The sequence below is a fragment of the Pseudorasbora parva genome, chromosome 8 (assembly GCF_024679245.1).
Source record: "Pseudorasbora parva isolate DD20220531a chromosome 8, ASM2467924v1, whole genome shotgun sequence".
Taxonomy (NCBI): Eukaryota; Metazoa; Chordata; class Actinopteri; order Cypriniformes; family Gobionidae; genus Pseudorasbora; species Pseudorasbora parva.
Genome location: NC_090179.1, coordinates 21,612,547 through 21,631,184, shown reverse-complemented (window position 1 = coordinate 21,631,184; position 18,638 = coordinate 21,612,547). Strand labels below are relative to the sequence as shown.

At 41.1% G+C, this 18,638-nt stretch overlaps 2 protein-coding genes across 5 annotated transcripts in view; both read left to right on the top strand.

Moving 5' to 3' along the window:
* The first annotated feature begins 3,315 nt into the window (after positions 1–3,315).
* Positions 3,316–17,926, top strand: si:dkey-30e9.6 (uncharacterized protein LOC564083 homolog). Its single transcript, XM_067451663.1, has 5 exons — positions 3,316–3,440; positions 16,502–16,965; positions 17,070–17,151; positions 17,364–17,506; positions 17,680–17,926. Exons 2-5 carry the CDS (start codon positions 16,537–16,539, stop codon positions 17,758–17,760), a joined length of 735 nt encoding a protein of 244 aa, XP_067307764.1. The 5' UTR covers positions 3,316–3,440; positions 16,502–16,536; the 3' UTR covers positions 17,761–17,926.
* Positions 17,927–18,347: 421 nt separating this feature from the next.
* The window catches only part of arl4aa (ADP-ribosylation factor-like 4aa), a 51,174-nt gene continuing 50,883 nt past the window's right edge, over positions 18,348–18,638 (top strand). For 2 of the 4 annotated variants that reach the window (XM_067450381.1, XM_067450380.1), the window contains exon 1: positions 18,373–18,471. The gene's annotated coding sequence lies outside the window, so the exon portion shown is untranslated. Of the gene's footprint in view, positions 18,472–18,638 lie in introns of all 4 variants that reach the window. The other 2 variants (XM_067450379.1, XM_067450377.1) reach the window with 2 other exon arrangements.

Sequence of the window (18,638 nt, the reverse complement as noted above, 5' to 3'; positions counted from 1 at the left end):
AGGTGTTACACTTTAAGGTACCCTTTTGTAAAGTGATTATAAAAGTTTTTGTTAATGAATATTAAGTCATTTACAAGTGCATTACAAAACATTGATAACAGTTTTAACTGCATGAATAAAAAGGGTGACTCAAACATAATACCTGCCAGATGTTAGCCATCTTTAACTCACATGTTATAAATGCTTAATATTTATTCACACTTAATATTTATCCAAAACCAGATTCCTGATTTATTTCCTGATGTAGCAAAAACTGTGAAATTGTTAAATGGTTCACTTTACATTAAAGTTCCCTTTTTCATCTTATTAATATTTGTAAGATATGAAAAATGGTTCACACCCTATAAATTAAGGTTCACAGGTAACTAATACCAGAATATTTGTTATCGTTTTTATTAATATTAATATCTCAAGTTATGGCTGTGCGTGTTTTTTGTTAGTTTGATAATCTTGATAAACAAAGTTTGATAATCTTGATAAACAAGAATAAATCAGTTTTATATGTTTCTGTGGATAGCTATCATGAACTTTTTGTAGAGTATCATGGGTAAGAAGTAACTTCTGCTAACAAAAGTGACATAAGTCATGAGATATTAATGAGAAAACCACAAAAACAACACCATTCAGTTTCTCGATGATAATTTTTGCTACATCCGGAAATAATGTAGTTTGAGTTAAATAAGTGTGCAGAAATACATCTAAAAAGCATTTAATCCATGCACGTTAAAAATGCCTCACTATTTGGCAAATATTGCTTTAAATTACCCTTTTTATTCATGCCGTTATAACTGCTTATCAGTGATTTATAATTCATTTGTAAATGACTTAATAGTCATTAACAAACACCTTTATAAACCAATCCATTCATTTTATTTTCTTGATATCTTCTTTCCAGTCTGAACAAAGAACCAGATGGTAATATTGTCTGTAATCTACATCTTTTCACGAAATATACTATTTATTGTGCCTGTGTTTATCTCTTATCAACATGGTGTAATGAAAAGAGAATGTCAAGGTAAATAGTAACTTATTCTTGAAAATTGGAAACATCATGAAATACCTGTTGTTGGATTATTTAGACTTTTTGCAAGCTATTAGAATCAACAATATATGGGTTTGCTTATTGAGCAACCGCTTTCTAATTTAACACTGACCTTACTGAGCATTTACAAGAAGTATTCTTCACTGACTGTCCATCGCTTATATCAACATGACCATAATCAGCCAAAGTTCTGCTCTGAGAAAGTTAAACACAATCTGTTGTGTGATGCCTGCGAGACTTTGCGAAGGAATCGCATAACCAGAGGCCATCTGTTAAACTGTTTTTATCAAGGGCGTGCCACTCCTTCTCAAAGAAGATGCGAATAACATTCACGGGATGAAGATTGAGCAATGGTATAACACCATCTGTTTTTCTTTGAGGGGTGTTGACACTCTGTATGAAATAATTAAATTCTTCCTCCACACTGTATATTTTTACTGAATGATACTCATTAGGCAGAACAAAACCACAACATATTCTCAGTTTTCACTTTGATTTGGATAAAATGGGTTAATACAGCGCAACAGCTGTCACACCTAATGAGAAAAGCAGATTGTTCAACAATCCAAACTTTTCCATGATCTAAAGGTGTGATTGATTAGCAATCAAAATAACACAAAGTCTAAAAGCTGCAAATGTATCAAATTGAACAAAAGTGTTGTTAATTAAAACAAAGTAGATGTTTTAAATGTATAGTTTGCCCAAAAATGAGAATTAATTTCAAATTATTCCAAACCTGTAAACTGTTGTTTTTCTGAAAAAAAAAGAGCATGTTTGAATAATCTTTACGCAACCCTTTATATATAATGACAGTGATCATACTCCAAAGATAATTAGAAATACCACAAAAGCACCATAAATGTTTTCTTATGGCATTGGAAGACATGAAATATAGCATACGAGCAGTATAGACTACGTTTAGGATACTTTTATGGTCTGTTTTTATAGCAGACAAGAAAAACACTAAAGGAAAGAAAGTTTGGGAGTTTTCCTTTAAAAGAATGAACAGTCTATGTCCATTGAAATTATTTGTTTGTATTGTTTTTTTTGAACTAAAAGTACTGTGAATGATAGATTTGTCTGAACATTTACAAGCGTTCTGAGGTCACATACTCTTGAGCTCTTTCCATTGTTCATCAGGTTCTGGCGAATCAGCCGTTGACCAACCTAGCTGTCCTACCAACTGACTTGTTATAGACAGTTTGTTTTAGGGGCTTCTGCTCTTTTAAAACATAACCCCTGTAAAACCCAGCTGTGCCCTTTGACCCACTGACTCAGTCTCGAGTTTGGCTCTGTTAACCTTCTTCTGCCCTGAAACGTTCATGTAGTTCATATAGTACAAATTATAGTCAATGTCAAGTCAATACTCTTCCACTCTAATGGTACGGTTTCCTGAAGGCTCTTAAGCGCTCGGTCTTCAAGAATCATTTTATTGATGTTAATTACATTTTATTTTTATTTTATTAAAAAATATCTTAGCGTCCTCTGTTTTCTTCTTCTATCCCCCATCCTAAACTGTATCGTGAGAGGGGAAAGATACTATTACAGATACCAATACTGCTACTTTTATTACAGAATATTATAGGCTGTGATTTTCCATTCCATAAATTATGTGATATTTAAGTTTAGATGTTTAAGAGGACAAATGAGAGAGAGAGAGAGAGAGAGAGAGAGAGAGAGAGAGAGAGAGAGAGAGAGAGAGAGAGAGAGAGAGAGAGAGAGACAGAGAGAGACAGAGAGAGAGAGAGAGAGAGAGAGAGAGAGAGAGAGAGAGAGAGAGAGAGAGAGAGAGAGCGCTTTTGTTGAATGAGATGAGTTAAATGAGTTGATTGCTGCCCTCTGCTGGTTTTGATTTGAAAGTACAACTTGAACTTTTGCATCAGCTTGCTAAAAAACACACAAGCAACGTCCAAATCCTTTAACACTAATGAAATGAGAGTAATTTAGGCCCAAAAGCCAAAATGAACATGAAAGACATATTTGCTATTTGTTGGAAATGCTAAAACACGTATATTAACCTGCTATTATTTCCCCTTACCCACATTATTATTGTCAGGAGGATCTTTTATTAAATCATTCAAAACTGAAGATGTAACTCATCGGCCACTGGTATTCCTTGCAATATAATGTTTCTCAAGTCTTTCACACTCAAAGTGACTTTAATTCATAGTTTGATGGTTACTAAGGCATCTCTTTGTTTCGTCAACAATGTCCCCACTGTGCTCTGTCCACATGCAGTCTCTGAATGAGAATTTGAAACTCTTGCTGCCAGGCAACCTCTTTTTGTTGTATCCAATGCTCCATGCTGAGCTTGCTTAATTTTTCTGTTCAAGCACAGCAATTTGAACTCTTCACTGTCTAATTAGTTATTGTTGAATGACAACTACTCTGCTGTAAAGTAAGTTGACTTTGATTTTAAGAATTCTTTCCTTTGAAATGTCAAGGTGATCTATCTATCTATCTATCTATCTATCTATCTATCTATCTATCTATCTATCTATCTATCTATCTATCTATCTATCTATCTATCTATCTATCTATCTATCTATCTATCTATCTATCTATCTATCTATCTATCTATCTATCTATCTATCTATCTATCTATCTATCTTTCTCATCTGATTGGCTGTTTCTTGAAAGTCTATTCTCTAAACTGTAAGTTCAAGCGTCACAAATGTTCACTGAAATATCAGAACTGTTAAAGCAGCACTAGGTAACTTTTCAACCTTCATAATATATTTTCAAGACTCTTGTGATATACGTCACTTCCACCAACGCCCCCACTTCCTTACATTCGGACGTGCGAGCCCAACTTTGTTCGTCGGATAATATAGTCATGTCCGAAGCAGCACAGATGGGATTAAAGGCAGGACGACGATCAACATTGGACCAGCGTTTGCTCGTCGGCGTGAGCTGAAGGAGGCGTGCCCGACCGATGCTGTCATGCTTGTGGTGATTACCTATGTAGCGACTCAGGCGAATCAAACACACAATCGCCAGTTACATTTAACAAATCTGTTGTGAAAGCTGTGTGCTGGATGGCAGACCTTCCCCCAACACAACAGAGGGAGATTCTTCAGTCACCCTGGAAACCATCTGATAAGACTGTTTTATGGCCCCCAAAAGAATTCGGCCACATGAGGTCTTATACACAAAGAGTTTAAGACACAGAGCTTTTGCCTCAAATTATAGACAAACCATCTATAGATGAACATGCACCCCAGGACATTATATGTAAACACATAACTGTTTTGTAAAATGTTTCTTCTGTATGGTATTTTGCATCTTTTTGTCTGTGTCTTAACAAAGTACTAGTTCAGATAACCTCATATATGTCATGTCTCCTATCAAATTAATGCTCACTTCACGACTTACACTTCCATGTATATCACTTATTCAGAAAATGCAGTGTGTGTTTGTTGCATTAATTATAGTATGAAGACTCAGAGACCCACTGAGTCGAACCTTCAAACAAAGAGCTATAAATTCTGCTGAGGAATTTCCCGCCGGGAAATCCCAACACTCTCATTGGTTAAGTCTAACCCTGGAGGGTGGGACTATTTCCAGACTTTAAAAGACCAGTGAAGACAAGCTCTTCCCCCTCTTCTTGTTCTCTTACTCCGCTCTGTTCACTTCTCCTCTCTCTCCTGTGGGAGCCAACACCCACGGGGGGGGGGGGGCTGGCACTCAAGCCAGGCCACCAATGCAGGCCCTCCAAGCAGGCCTCATCTCTTCCAAAAATCTTCTCTTCTACAATCCGATCTTCAAGAACACGAAGCATCGCTAAAGCAAACAGCCGCTTCCCTCCCAACCTCGGAAAGGACCGCCGGACATGCAGGACATTTGAACACGCAGAGACACATACGCACACAAGCGAGAAGCCAAAACGAAACCAAAAAGAATGCAAGTATTCTTATTCTTACTGCTGTAAAGAGGGTATGTTATTCTCCCGTTGGGATAAATTAACTCCGTGAAGGTCGTATGTGGTGAACTGAAGGAAAGTTGTTTCTTACCCTCCCCCACTCTCTTTGTCTCTCTCTCTCTCCCTCTCTTTGTCTCTCTCTCTCTTTTATCTCTCTCTAACTTCAGTCTATTCATTATTCTCTTTTATGTATTCTTTCGTTAATATCTATACTTCTACTCTCTTGATGCATATTTAGTATGTACTTTCTGTGTGAATTGTAGTGTTATTTTTAGTCTGTGTTTATTAAACCTTCAAAAGACATTTAATGAGTTGAATCTGTTATTCTGCCACATACACAAAGTCAATGAAACTTGCGATCTAAACGTTACCTAACTGCTTATGCTACTATGTTAGTAAAGTAAACTGTATGACCATTTGAAATATTGAACTTATCCTGATCAGTAAAGTTAATGTTTCTTATGCGCTCGTAAAGCAGTAATCCCTTTATTGAGAATTGATTTGAAAAGTCTATAACTAATTTGCAGGACAAACTTAGTAGGATAATTTCAAGCAATTTCATAAAGGGTTACTTGTATTTAATTAAACAATTTTCCCTATCGGAAAATTTTAATACGTAATGAACAACTGGCAAATTATATTCATAAATTCATGAATATTGAATATTAAATCCCTTTTGAGTTAATTATTCCCCGAGACATTAAACTCATGAGTCGTTGTTGTTACATGTATTTGGTGGAGAATGCGGGCAAGTTTCAAACGTTTGTGTATGTGTGAATGATATTCATATTCTATTCATTGTGTATTTTTGAGGTATTAATAACCTGCACGCGCGTTTTTGTTTCGTTTTGTTTTGGTGTTGTTTTGTGAATTGAACGGTACGCGCAAGGCGAACCCAAGCATAAACAGATGCTGAGAAATGTTGAAGTAGCCGGATTATATTAATAAAAATATGAACGGTACGAAAATCCGCGTGATCTCCGAAACCCCCTGCAGCCGTAGGCGCAATAGGTTTTATCCGCGTGATTTCCAAACAAATGTATTGTAGAAAATCCATACATTTGACTCGAGCAATATATTATGTGTTCCATCAAAATAATGAGATTTTGATGATGTCTGTAGACACGTACGTTGCGTTATCCCGCTTGATCTGAACTACGGAAAGTTTCTATCATTGCGGAAGATTGGGACAGGGCGAGACTCTCCTGTACAATATAAGGGGCCTCAGAATAATTATTATATCGTTAAGATAAACGATAACTCCTGGTTTAAGTCTGGCTTAGCTAACCAAAGACCTGAGACCTAAAACATTTGAATCAGAGATGCTGAAAACCGTCAGCCATATTGATAAATGTCTATTGGAGTCCATGTAAAATGCGTGAATAGGCAGACGGAAAATTCCTGCGTTCAGTCGTGCATCTAGAGCACCAGTCATTTGTAAATGATCTGCAAAAGCCAGTAAAGTGCAGAACGCGAGGGCGACCCAGAAATTGCAACGCCGCTTGCAAACCGCCAGAGGGCGACTCAAGAATTGCAACGCCGCTTGCAAAACGCGAAGGCGACTCAGAAATTGCAACGCCGCTTGCAAACCGCCAGAGGGCGACTCAAGAATTGCAACGCCGCTTGCAACCCGCCAGAGGGCGACTCTAGAACCAGACAAAGCCATCTGGTGAGCATTTCCGCCTAACTAACTCTAGTCTAGGGCGGGCGCAATAGCGCCATCGTGTGGATAAATTCGGATAGTTTCACTCTCCGTCATTTGATTCTGCCTTAACAAAATAAGTTTGAGCCTATAAATTGTTTATTGCTTACTGTTGTACACAGTTTCATTTATACAATTTTTCTAGCAACAACCAAGTCTCCTTTCTCGCTGATTAAACACCCTTATTCGAATTTGAAGTTTAAAAAGAAACATAACTTCCTCTAACTCAAAGTGAAATTAGGTTTAAGTCACACAGTCCAATTGGAAGGAAGGACGCCACCGTGTGGCTGTACCCTGTTAAGTCAGCGCAACACTAAATCCCTTCTCCCTTTCTGATTAATTCTTTTATTTGGATAACTCCCACTTAGAGATTAATCGTTATAGGATAAGATTTTTGATTGGCTTTCTTTTATTTGATTTTCCTTACAGGCTTATTTAAATTTCATTTAAACTTGCTTTGAATTTAATTTGAATTAAGTTGAGCTTCTAATTCTTTTATTTTATTTTATTTATAATTTTATTTTAATTTTTAATTTTAATTTTTAATTTTAATTAATTTTTTTTTTTTATTAAATTTTTATTTTTCTCTGCAAAAGTTTTTCTGTTCCCCTCCCATTGGGAATAAAGCTCAGTCTGGTAATTACAAACGGTATCAAAAGTGCTTTTTGTTTTATCATTACTTGACAGAAACTTTTGCCTTTTTCTAAATTGCTCTTGATATTTAATCTTCCACGTAAGCGACCTCAATTCACCCCGGATGAGCTAAATGGGATAACCCATAGTACAAGCCGAATTTTAGTATATCTTGAGCATTAAGCCTATTAATTTTCCCTAACACTCCCGGCGCGCACGCTGACATTCCTTTCATTACAGACCAATTCATCTTGTGTTTGTTTCCACTGTGCTCTTTCCTATCCTCACTGTTGGACTATCACGATTGTGTTTCTTTCAGTTCACCAAGAGACCCCAAGGAGAATTAGATAGTCCCGGGACAACCGAACAGCAGTTCACCAAGTGACCCCCCAGGGCTACCGCCCACCTAATTGTCTGAATTGTCTAATTATCTAACTGTCTACATCAGTTAGCCAAAATTCCCAGCTATCCGTACGATAGCTCGTTAGCTTAGAACAAGCTTGCATTGGCTCTCTCTCTGTGTGTGTGTGTGTGCTGTGTTTCTCTCGCCCGCAGTAATGTTCCCTGCATCCAGTTCCGCCGTCCCGTGGGACCGCCTAACGACATGGCTGGAAGCGCTAACGGCCACCAGTCAAGGAAGTCTGGAGCAGCCGAGCCAGGAGCAACTGGACACCGAGCTAGACCAGCTGATGACACACGACCCCACGCACAGCTACTCCAACAAGGAAGTGGCCAAGATCCTCGGAAGCCTCGCCCACGTCCTCATCGCACAGGCACGTCTAAGCGAAGGGAGCTACGACAACCTGGAACAGGAGGCAGCAACGCTAAAGCTTCAAGCCAAGGAGGCCCGGAGAGACCAAGCCCTCACCCAGCTTCGTCTAGATAAGCTTCTAGACACAGAGAAAAACGACGAAACAGACAAAGAACAAAGAAAAGAAATAGAAAGACTTCAAAAGACCCTGAAGGAGCTCCGTCGTGACACCGACCGACGAGTACAGTCAGAGAAAGACGCCAGGAAACACCTCGACGAAAAGCTTCGGCGTGGCGAAGCCCTCCTGGAGAGAGCCACTGATGAACTTAAAGACAGAAACATTAAAGCTAAAGTCTATGCAAAACATTTGCAGTCGGCACAAGCCGAGATCGACGAGCTCATCCAGCAAAGACACAAGCTCAAAAATGAACTTGACATGGTGCAAAGAGAACTGAGACAATCATATATAGTGCAACGTTACCGGAAGGGGGAAACACACAACACAGAGTTTCCCCTGACCAGTTACTCCGCACATTTTAGCCACGAAGCAAGAGCTACGAAGGGGAATGACAGCCCCCTGTTTAAAAGAGCACCCGCCAGTCTCCACGAATCCCCGTCAGCAGCAAAGGAAAGGACGCCCTTCCAGGAAGTCAAGGTCAACAGCCACGAAGCTTCAAAGAACCTTGACAAGCTGGCCAGAAATATTCCTACCTTCAGCCCAGACCCGGCAGGAGGACACGACGTCCACGCATACTTAAAAGACATAGACTTTTATTTGCAAACTGTCGCTCACGCGAACAACTGGGACAGACTGTACCTGCTCAGGGCCACGTCTAATCGTGACGTACGCAGCTTTCTGGATCGACATCCAGAGGCCATCAAAGCGGACTACTGGCATCTACGACAAGCTCTAATTCGTGAGTACTCCGACCCCGAGTCAGACCAGGGGTTCATCACTGCCATGGACCTCAAGCAAGCTCGACGTGAGACCTCACAGAACTTTTATAACAGACTGCGACGTGCCTACTTCGGGACACGTAACGACCCAGGCATGGAGGAGGACATCAACTTCAAAACTCTTTTCCTCCGAAACCTGCACCCTACCATCAGTTACCACCTGGGGGTGCTGGCGTGCCCGCGCAGCATGGGCACCCTACAGTTAAGAGACTTGGCTCACAAAGCTTACGTCAAACAGAAAACCATTTCTGAAAAGACTGTAAAACAGCCCACCATCTGCCCTGTCTCTGTGCACCACCCAGAGCTAACCCTAGAGGGCGCCAAACAGAACCACAGTTACCGACCCGTCAACAGAGAGTCCAAACCACTCCAAGCCAGCAGAGGGCAGCGTGGTCATAATGGCGACCGTCCACGGTACCAGAGCGATCGCTCTGAAGGATCCTGGGACCCGCCTCGCCCAGAAAGCCAGCGAAGAGGCCACTCTCGTCGGGACAATGGTAGGCCCAGACCTGAACCCACGTCTGGTAAAGAAAGTGTAGCTGCTTCTGAAGTTACAGAGCTCATAAAGATCCTGAAAGAGCTCCTCCGACAGAAACCTCACAAGGAAGACAAGAAGGACGGACCAGGTACAGCACGACTAGACATGATACCTGAAATCAACCTTCCCGCCCTTCCTGCAACTGAATCATCCACCCTGAACACTGTTCCCCAACCACGGACTAGTGTAATAACTGTTGCACCCCCACACGTCAGCAGCACACCCACACGACAGCTGACAGCAACAGCCTCTAATCAAGACAGCAACATGGGGCAGCCCAGCGTACCAAAAAGCGCTGTTTTGATTGTTTGCACGCATAATGAGACACTTGACACATATCCAGACGGCTTATCAAGCAACACACAGGTCCCCACACCAAGACTCCTGGGAAACCTAATCGAGAAGGGGATGGCCCGAAAACTCTATCTGACTATCACTATGGAAAGGGAATTTAAGCTCGAAGCCCTAGTTGACACTGGCTCCGACCTCACGCTTATATCCGCCCAACTGTTTGAAAGACTCAGATTTGAAGCACAGAGGAAAAATCGCACCCTTAACCTTCACACTTGTAAGCTAAATGTGCAGTCGTATAGCCAAAACGACATCCAGCTCAAGCACGTAGCTTCCATCCACCTGACAATTGGACCTATGAGGCTGATACACCCAGTCTATATCTCCCCTATGAACACTTATCCGTTTCTCATCGGAAAAGACCTGCTGGACCGCTTCGAACCCGTACTGGACTTCAAACAGCTGAAAGTCTGGGCTCAAGTGCGTGACCCTCTGCCCCTTCAGACACACACATCGTCTGAGCAAGACTGTCAAGTCACAGAGGTCACGGAAACTCCCACAGAGCCAGACTGCCATGTCACAAAGGCCACGGGACCCACTGCAGCACACTGTGACAACACAGCCTCAGCCCTAAAGCCAAGTTCAAGTTCGCTACTTTGCACATTTCAGCTATCCAAAGACTCTGATGCCTTCTGCCCCCAGGTCATGAATGACCTACAGCTGAATGACATTGTCACAACGAACAGTATCCCTGCACTGTGGGCAGACAACTCAACAAACAGTCTACCACTGTGCAATACAATCAGTAAAAACACAACACACGGCGACATGTGGGCACCCCCGAACCCCACATCCAGCCCCATTGTTGCAGTGCTAACCCACAGCAAGCGATCGACACCAGCTACAATGCCGGCCTTGCAGCTGCTATCGCTAACTCCGCAAATTTCCAACAACGATATTGCGGATATGCAAACCTCTGACACTGCAATAAAGACAATTCTTGACCACCTCTCAGACCCCTCCAACCACCCTATCACTGACTCTGAGCTCATTGATGACTCTAGCCACAAGCATCTACATAACTCCAGACACATGATGCGTATTATGGACAACATTCTCTGGTGCGCACCCGATGGCAACACAGCGCCACAGCTTGTAATGCCACGGTCGCAAAGGGGGGTGATGCTAATGTACGCCCACAACACACCATGTGCTGGACACCACGGCACCAGAGCCACGTATGACACACTGAAACAGGTGGCATATGGGCCTGGGATGCATCAAGATGCGGCAGAGTGTGTTAGAGAATGGCTAGTTCGCTGCCAGTTCCAACCAGCAAACCCGAACCACAGAGCCCCACTGCAACACAGAGGGACCACGTTCCCATGGTCAAACCTACAAATCGACCGGGTAGAACCCCTGCCCAGGTCCACAAAAGGCAAAAAGTACTTTCTCACAGTGGTGTGCCAGTTTACCAAGTGGGTGGAGTGTCAACCAGCACCCAACGACACCGCCCAGACCACGGCATACCACCTGATGAATCACATCTTTTTCCTGTCAAGATTGCCACTGAGAATCAACTCAGACAGAGGCATCCACTTCACTACTGAGGCCATGCAACAGATCTGGAAATGCCTAAGAAACGCGGCCATGATCATGCTCCTGTGCCTCCAGACAATCAGAGGCCAGCCACCACCAGACATCATCACACCGGGTCCAACCTCGGGCATCGCACTGAGAGAGCAACCTGGACTGCTGATCACCAACTGCAAATGAATCCTCAAAAGAAAGACGTACTCTCCTGAACTTCACATCAGCAGCGCAAGCTCCTCCAGCCCTGCACACAAACGCAAAGGGGGGGAGGAGCCCAAGCCCTCTGCCTAACCTTACACCAGCTTCAAGAACCTTCTCCTCCAACACCAGTTAGTCACCTTGTAGGCAATACTGCCAAGCCCCACACTATGTCATGCATGTGATTTGAGAAAGAAGGCCTTAAACGAACACAAGGCCGCCTCTGAAGGGATTCTCAAAACCCCAATGACTTTGAACTTTGAAACAGAGAAACCAAAGTGGATCACCAGAAGGCACCCAGCCTGGCCACAATGCGAGGCACCCTCTGAAAAGTTCCTAGTCAGCATAGGACATAAAAGTGTCAAGATGCAGTCCATCTTCCTAGGCAGGAGACCTAAAGGACTGACTGGCCATTGCGAGGAACATGGTTCCACCCAGGGCTGCAGAAAGCCCACAGCACACCTGCACCACACAAACGGACTTCTGGATGACAGGTGACGCACCGTCAGGGCACCTGCTGCCTCGACACCTGCTGCACAAGCACAGAGACCTGAACTGGGCTACTGTCTGCCTTATCTGCCGTGGAACGACCATCACTTCAGGAGACACAAACAACTGGAGCCTAGCATGGCTATGGTGTGTCTGATCTTCCTGAATCTTTGATATCGCTCGTTGTTGTCCATAGGAGGGACAACAACTAGCGAAAGGGGGGATTATGTAGCGACTCAGGCGAATCAAACACACAATCGCCAGTTACATTTAACAAATCTGTTGTGAAAGCTGTGTGCTGGATGGCAGACCTTCCCCCAACACAACAGAGGGAGATTCTTCAGTCACCCTGGAAACCATCTGATAAGACTGTTTTATGGCCCCCAAAAGAATTCGGCCACATGAGGTCTTATACACAAAGAGTTTAAGACACAGAGCTTTTGCCTCAAATTATAGACAAACCATCTATAGATGAACATGCACCCCAGGACATTATATGTAAACACATAACTGTTTTGTAAAATGTTTCTTCTGTATGGTATTTTGCATCTTTTTGTCTGTGTCTTAACAAAGTACTAGTTCAGATAACCTCATATATGTCATGTCTCCTATCAAATTAATGCTCACTTCACGACTTACACTTCCATGTATATCACTTATTCAGAAAATGCAGTGTGTGTTTGTTGCATTAATTATAGTATGAAGACTCAGAGACCCACTGAGTCGAACCTTCAAACAAAGAGCTATAAATTCTGCTGAGGAATTTCCCGCCGGGAAATCCCAACACTCTCATTGGTTAAGTCTAACCCTGGAGGGTGGGACTATTTCCAGACTTTAAAAGACCAGTGAAGACAAGCTCTTCCCCCTCTTCTTGTTCTCTTACTCCGCTCTGTTCACTTCTCATCTCTCTCCTGTGGGAGCCAACACCCACGGGGGGGGGGGGGGGGGGGGGGGGGGGCTGGCACTCAAGCCAGGCCACCAATGCAGGCCCTCCAAGCAGGCCTCATCTCTTCCAAAAATCTTCTCTTCTACAATCCGATCTTCAAGAACACGAAGCATCGCTAAAGCAAACAGCCGCTTCCCTCCCAACCTCGGAAAGGACCGCCGGACATGCAGGACATTTGAACACGCAGAGACACATACGCACACAAGCGAGAAGCCAAAACGAAACCAAAAAGAATGCAAGTATTCTTATTCTTACTGCTGTAAAGAGGGTATGTTATTCTCCCGTTGGGATAAATTAACTCCGTGAAGGTCGTATGTGGTGAACTGAAGGAAAGTTGTTTCTTACCCTCCCCCACTCTCTTTGTCTCTCTCTCTCTCCCTCTCTTTGTCTCTCTCTCTCTTTTATCTCTCTCTAACTTCAGTCTATTCATTATTCTCTTTTATGTATTCTTTCGTTAATATCTATACTTCTACTCTCTTGATGCATATTTAGTATGTACTTTCTGTGTGAATTGTAGTGTTATTTTTAGTCTGTGTTTATTAAACCTTCAAAAGACATTTAATGAGTTGAATCTGTTATTCTGCCACATACACAAAGTCAATGAAACTTGCGATCTAAACGTTACCTAACTGCTTATGCTACTATGTTAGTAAAGTAAACTGTATGACCATTTGAAATATTGAACTTATCCTGATCAGTAAAGTTAATGTTTCTTATGCGCTCGTAAAGCAGTAATCCCTTTATTGAGAATTGATTTGAAAAGTCTATAACTAATTTGCAGGACAAACTTAGTAGGATAATTTCAAGCAATTTCATAAAGGGTTACTTGTATTTAATTAAACAATTTTCCCTATCGGAAAATTTTAATACGTAATGAACAACTGGCAAATTATATTCATAAATTCATGAATATTGAATATTAAATCCCTTTTGAGTTAATTATTCCCCGAGACATTAAACTCATGAGTCGTTGTTGTTACACCTACCACTCAAACATTGAACTGAAGTATCATATAGATTCTGTAAAATGGTAACCAATAGACTACTATAATGACGCTGGCTTGTAAACGTGAGCATCGTGATTATTTGGCGTTTGAAAAAAATAAAACCCATGAAATTATATTCATATGACATGCTGAAACATTAGCCACTGACTGTACCTGGGAACAGCTGCATGTGAACTCCTCCTCCAGTGTTCAGGGTAACTGTTCTGCACCAACCCGCGGGACGCTTTTATGAAGTTATTTGGCCCACCCCGCACCAATGTATATATTTTTACAACCCGCCCCGCACCCGCGACCATTAAATAGACATACGGGGTCCGCGGGTTATGAGACGACCCGCGTATTACTAGTTCAGGGCTATCAGGGTTGTCATGTCAACAAATGCACGCGCGATGGCATCCCCTGTTGTAGGATGACAGAGCTTACGACAGTAGTTGAGGACATTATTTTTTCCCAACTGTAGGGGGACCCCGAGAGCAAAAGTTGCCAAGTGCGGCTTTTAATATTTAATTCATGATTCAATAGTTTTGTGTCAGTTTCTCAGCCACTTTGGTAAAATTTTTCAATCAAACTCACAATTTGCAAAACAGTAAGTGCATTTCTCAAAACAATTTGTACAAATAGCAAAACACAATGGATAACCTGCAAAAGCCAGTCTCTTACTCAAAATCCTTAGTTCATCTCTCAAAAGTAAATATCTGTGTCAATGAACATGTCAGTGCTATCAGAATGACAAGTCCTTGTGTCATTGTGTACGGATAAGAGAGTCAGATTGTTTAGTTGTCAATATTCAGTTTACTCTGGAGGGATGTTCTGATGGAAACTACGGTTAAAGTTTTGATGACAATTATTGTCAAATGTAAGTTAATCATAGTGTATGTGCGAATGTAATTGCAAGAGAAAGGAAAAGATTCAAACGTACACTCTTACTGTTTGTACTGTATTTTATTGTCAGAACATGTCATTGAGATACAGAAATGAAAAGACAGCACTGAATAGCACACACACACACACACACACACACACACACACACACACACACACACACACACACACACACACACACACACACACACACACACACACACACACACACACACACACACACACACACACACACACACACACACACACAAAAAAAACCTAAAGAAATGTGAACATAGGCAAACCTGTACATGCAGTGCTGTAGAATATACATATATACATACATACATACATATATATACTGCTTTTTTGATGTGTACAAGTGACACAATGATGTGACAATTAAGCAGGTAGTTTTGAGAATTTCAAAGTAAAGAAATTTAAAAGTAAAAGATTTAGTAAATGGCAGTACATCTAGTAAATCAGAAAAGATTTATACAGTATATTTATTTTATAAACAACAACTTGTTCATTTTACAGTAATTTCTCATTTCAATTTTAAATGTTTTACATGTTACAGAAACTCACATGCTGAACATAAATTTACCAAAAAATGTCATCCATGAAAAACAAATCACAAAACAAAATTGTTCTTTGTGTCCTGTCGCTTTTGTTTGTCACCCCCCCCCCCCCATCTCCACCACCAAAAAAACAACAACAACAACAACAAAAAACGATTCACTGGGATGTCCTCACATGTAGCATTCATGGTATCTAACAGAGACATCTGATTTTAAGGCTGATGGTCATATACGTTCCACTTCCATGGTGAAACAAATATCAGATTCAGGAATGGGGAGTATGGTGGAAAGAACTCCATTATTATCCTTTCATGGGCAGCAACCATTCCCAAACAATGTTGGTTTGGTGGAAGCTGACATTATCCCAGACAATAACATAAACTGGCAAATCTGGTCTAACTAAACCTCTTTCTTCTTGTGGTATTAGGTCTCTGTAAAGTGTGTTTAGGAAGGCCAAAAAAAGTTGGGTGCAGGGACTAATGTGTGGAATGTGTGTGCTTACTCCATTGTCTGAAATGGCAGCACACATTGTAATATTTCCCCCACACTGACCTACTGTGGCAATTGTGGCTGTTAGCCGATGAGGTTGCGGTCACATTTCCTTTGGTTAGAATAAACCCAGCCTCGTCCACAAAAACAAGAATGTAAGTAGTTTCATATCATTCAGGCTCCATTATTCTCTTTGAGGTAACACAGAAACAAAATAATTTAGCTTATTCTGTAAGTTATGTACATGGTTTCTCTTTTTATTGGTATGTAAAACTTCAAGAAATATACATGCATCTTTGCTGTAAAGTACAGCAGCTTTCTGTACAACATACTAAGTCACACCAGTGCTTTACTGAACATACTGGTACCGCACCCCCTTCTCTCTTTCACTATTCCTCTCAAATGGCACCTTGTAGAGTTGTTTCATTCAATCTAGTGGAAATGCTGACAAAATTTATGTTGGCAAAAACATCATTATGCATTATACGTGTTTGGTTTCAGATCATTGCTCTGAACATGGATGTGGCTGATTCGCGATGAATCTTCCTGAGCCTTTGGATCCCACGTCTGTTGACCTAAGAAGAAAGCTGCTCTTTTCTGTGAGTCAAAACTTGATCTCAAGCCGGAGCTGTGGACCCGTCCCACCACACCCAGTAGCTCCCCTTGATCCATGGAACAAGAAAGCCCCTGACTTCACTCCAAAACTGTACAGATCTGTCAGTTTACCACGGATCAAGAACAAAACCGTTCACCTGGTTAAATCAAATGATAGTGTGGATCAAAAATCTTTTGTTTTGGAAAAGATTAAGGATGGTACTCCTTCAATATTATCTCGACATAAAGAACAACCATTTTTCACATGCTACAAACCACCAGACTCGCTAGAGACAAAACTGCTGTTTGTAAAAGCAGGGATGAATCCTGTCGGGCCTTACAAAAATCCGAAACCTCACAACTTCAGACCTGTACGTTTTTTAAACGATTATTGTCCACATTATCTGCACTGCACTATATCAACACTAGATGACAGTCTTTATAAGACGTTTAAACATGCCTTATCTGATTGCAGTGTGCTGAGGGAATGCCAGACATGGTAACTTCTATAAAGGACGCAGACTGTTTGTTCTTAAAGTCTCAATGTCTAAAAGCAGGTGAACTCTTTTTATTAAGACATGAAAACATATGGATGTTTTTTGGTTTGGTATAAATTGGGTTGCATATTATTGGGCTTTTGTTTCCACTGTACAAGCAATCGTGTAGAGCTTATCTAATAAAAACATTGTATAGAACAAAGGTCTTTGAAACCACCCAGTAACCCAACATGTACTGATAAGCTTTGTATTTTATTTCAATCTCTCAACAGTCACAGACAGCCATCATGACCTGAACCTTTCTCACAGAGCCTCAGTGAGCAAAATAGACACTTTCAAACCACCAGAGCTTAAATGGGACCCAAAGCTCATACTACCAAAGACGCCATGGCCTCCAAAATCTGCATCTTATACAGTGAGCAGAGAACACCCAAGTTATCTTCTACCATTTAAAGGGATACTTCATCGCTTTTTCATATTAAACTATGTTATCCCATTAACAAAAATGATTTGATACATTTATCTCTCGTCTCAGTGCGTGCAGATTTATATAACTTATTTGGAAACATTTTACTTTCTGTGTTACAGAGATATCGCCGCAGAAGAGGTGTATATAGTGCCTTATTGGATCAAGTTGAAGAAAAGTTGACCAACGCTTGGAGGAAATGAATCAGTTTTGGGGCAGTTTGCTCAAAAATGAAAAATGTATCATTTACACACCCTGTTGTTCCACACGTGTATGAGCTTCTTTCTTCTGTTAAACACAAAAGAAAATATTTTTTAAAAATGTTGGTAAGCTGACATTAGACTATATAGTATTTTTTTTATTATCACAATATGGAAGTCAATGGCTGTTTGATTACCATCATTCTTTAAAATATATTGTTTTGTGTTCAACAGAAGAAGAAAAAATAGTTTGGAACAACTTAAGGGTGAGTAAACAATGACAACATTTTCCTTTTTTGGGCAAACTATCCCTTTATGAGAAAGAGGGTTGCCGTTTTTTTTCTTATTTGCTTCACTCACATTATTATGATTATTATACACGTTCTTTCTGTTTCTTTTGATAAATAAAACTGTACAAAACAGACAAAGATGCTGTTTTTATTTCTCAAATAAAATGTAGTCTAGCACTGCCGAAATAAAGGGGAAAAAATGTTAAATAGGCTATTTGTAAGGCACAGAGGTTTTAGGGGCGATTTCGGATTCAGCCCATTATGAGCACATGACCTCCGTTGACCAATCATTTCAAAGGTAAACAAACGAGCTGCTGCGTGTGCGCGTGAGTGCAGGCGCGCGCTGCGTCAGTCAGTCAGCAGCGAGCAGAGCTGCTAGGGCGTTAATGAATGACGCTGTCTTGCGAAGTATGAAGTCTTAAAGGTAAGTTGAATGGGCGACTGTGAGCTAAGTTTTAACACTTTTTTACAAAAGATAAGAGATACAGATTCATGTTTATTTTCTATACAAGCTAATTTTGTCAACGCGCCATGATTATTTAATTAAGTTATGGCCCCAGGCGCGAGCTGCGGTTCAAGCTTTAAACATCC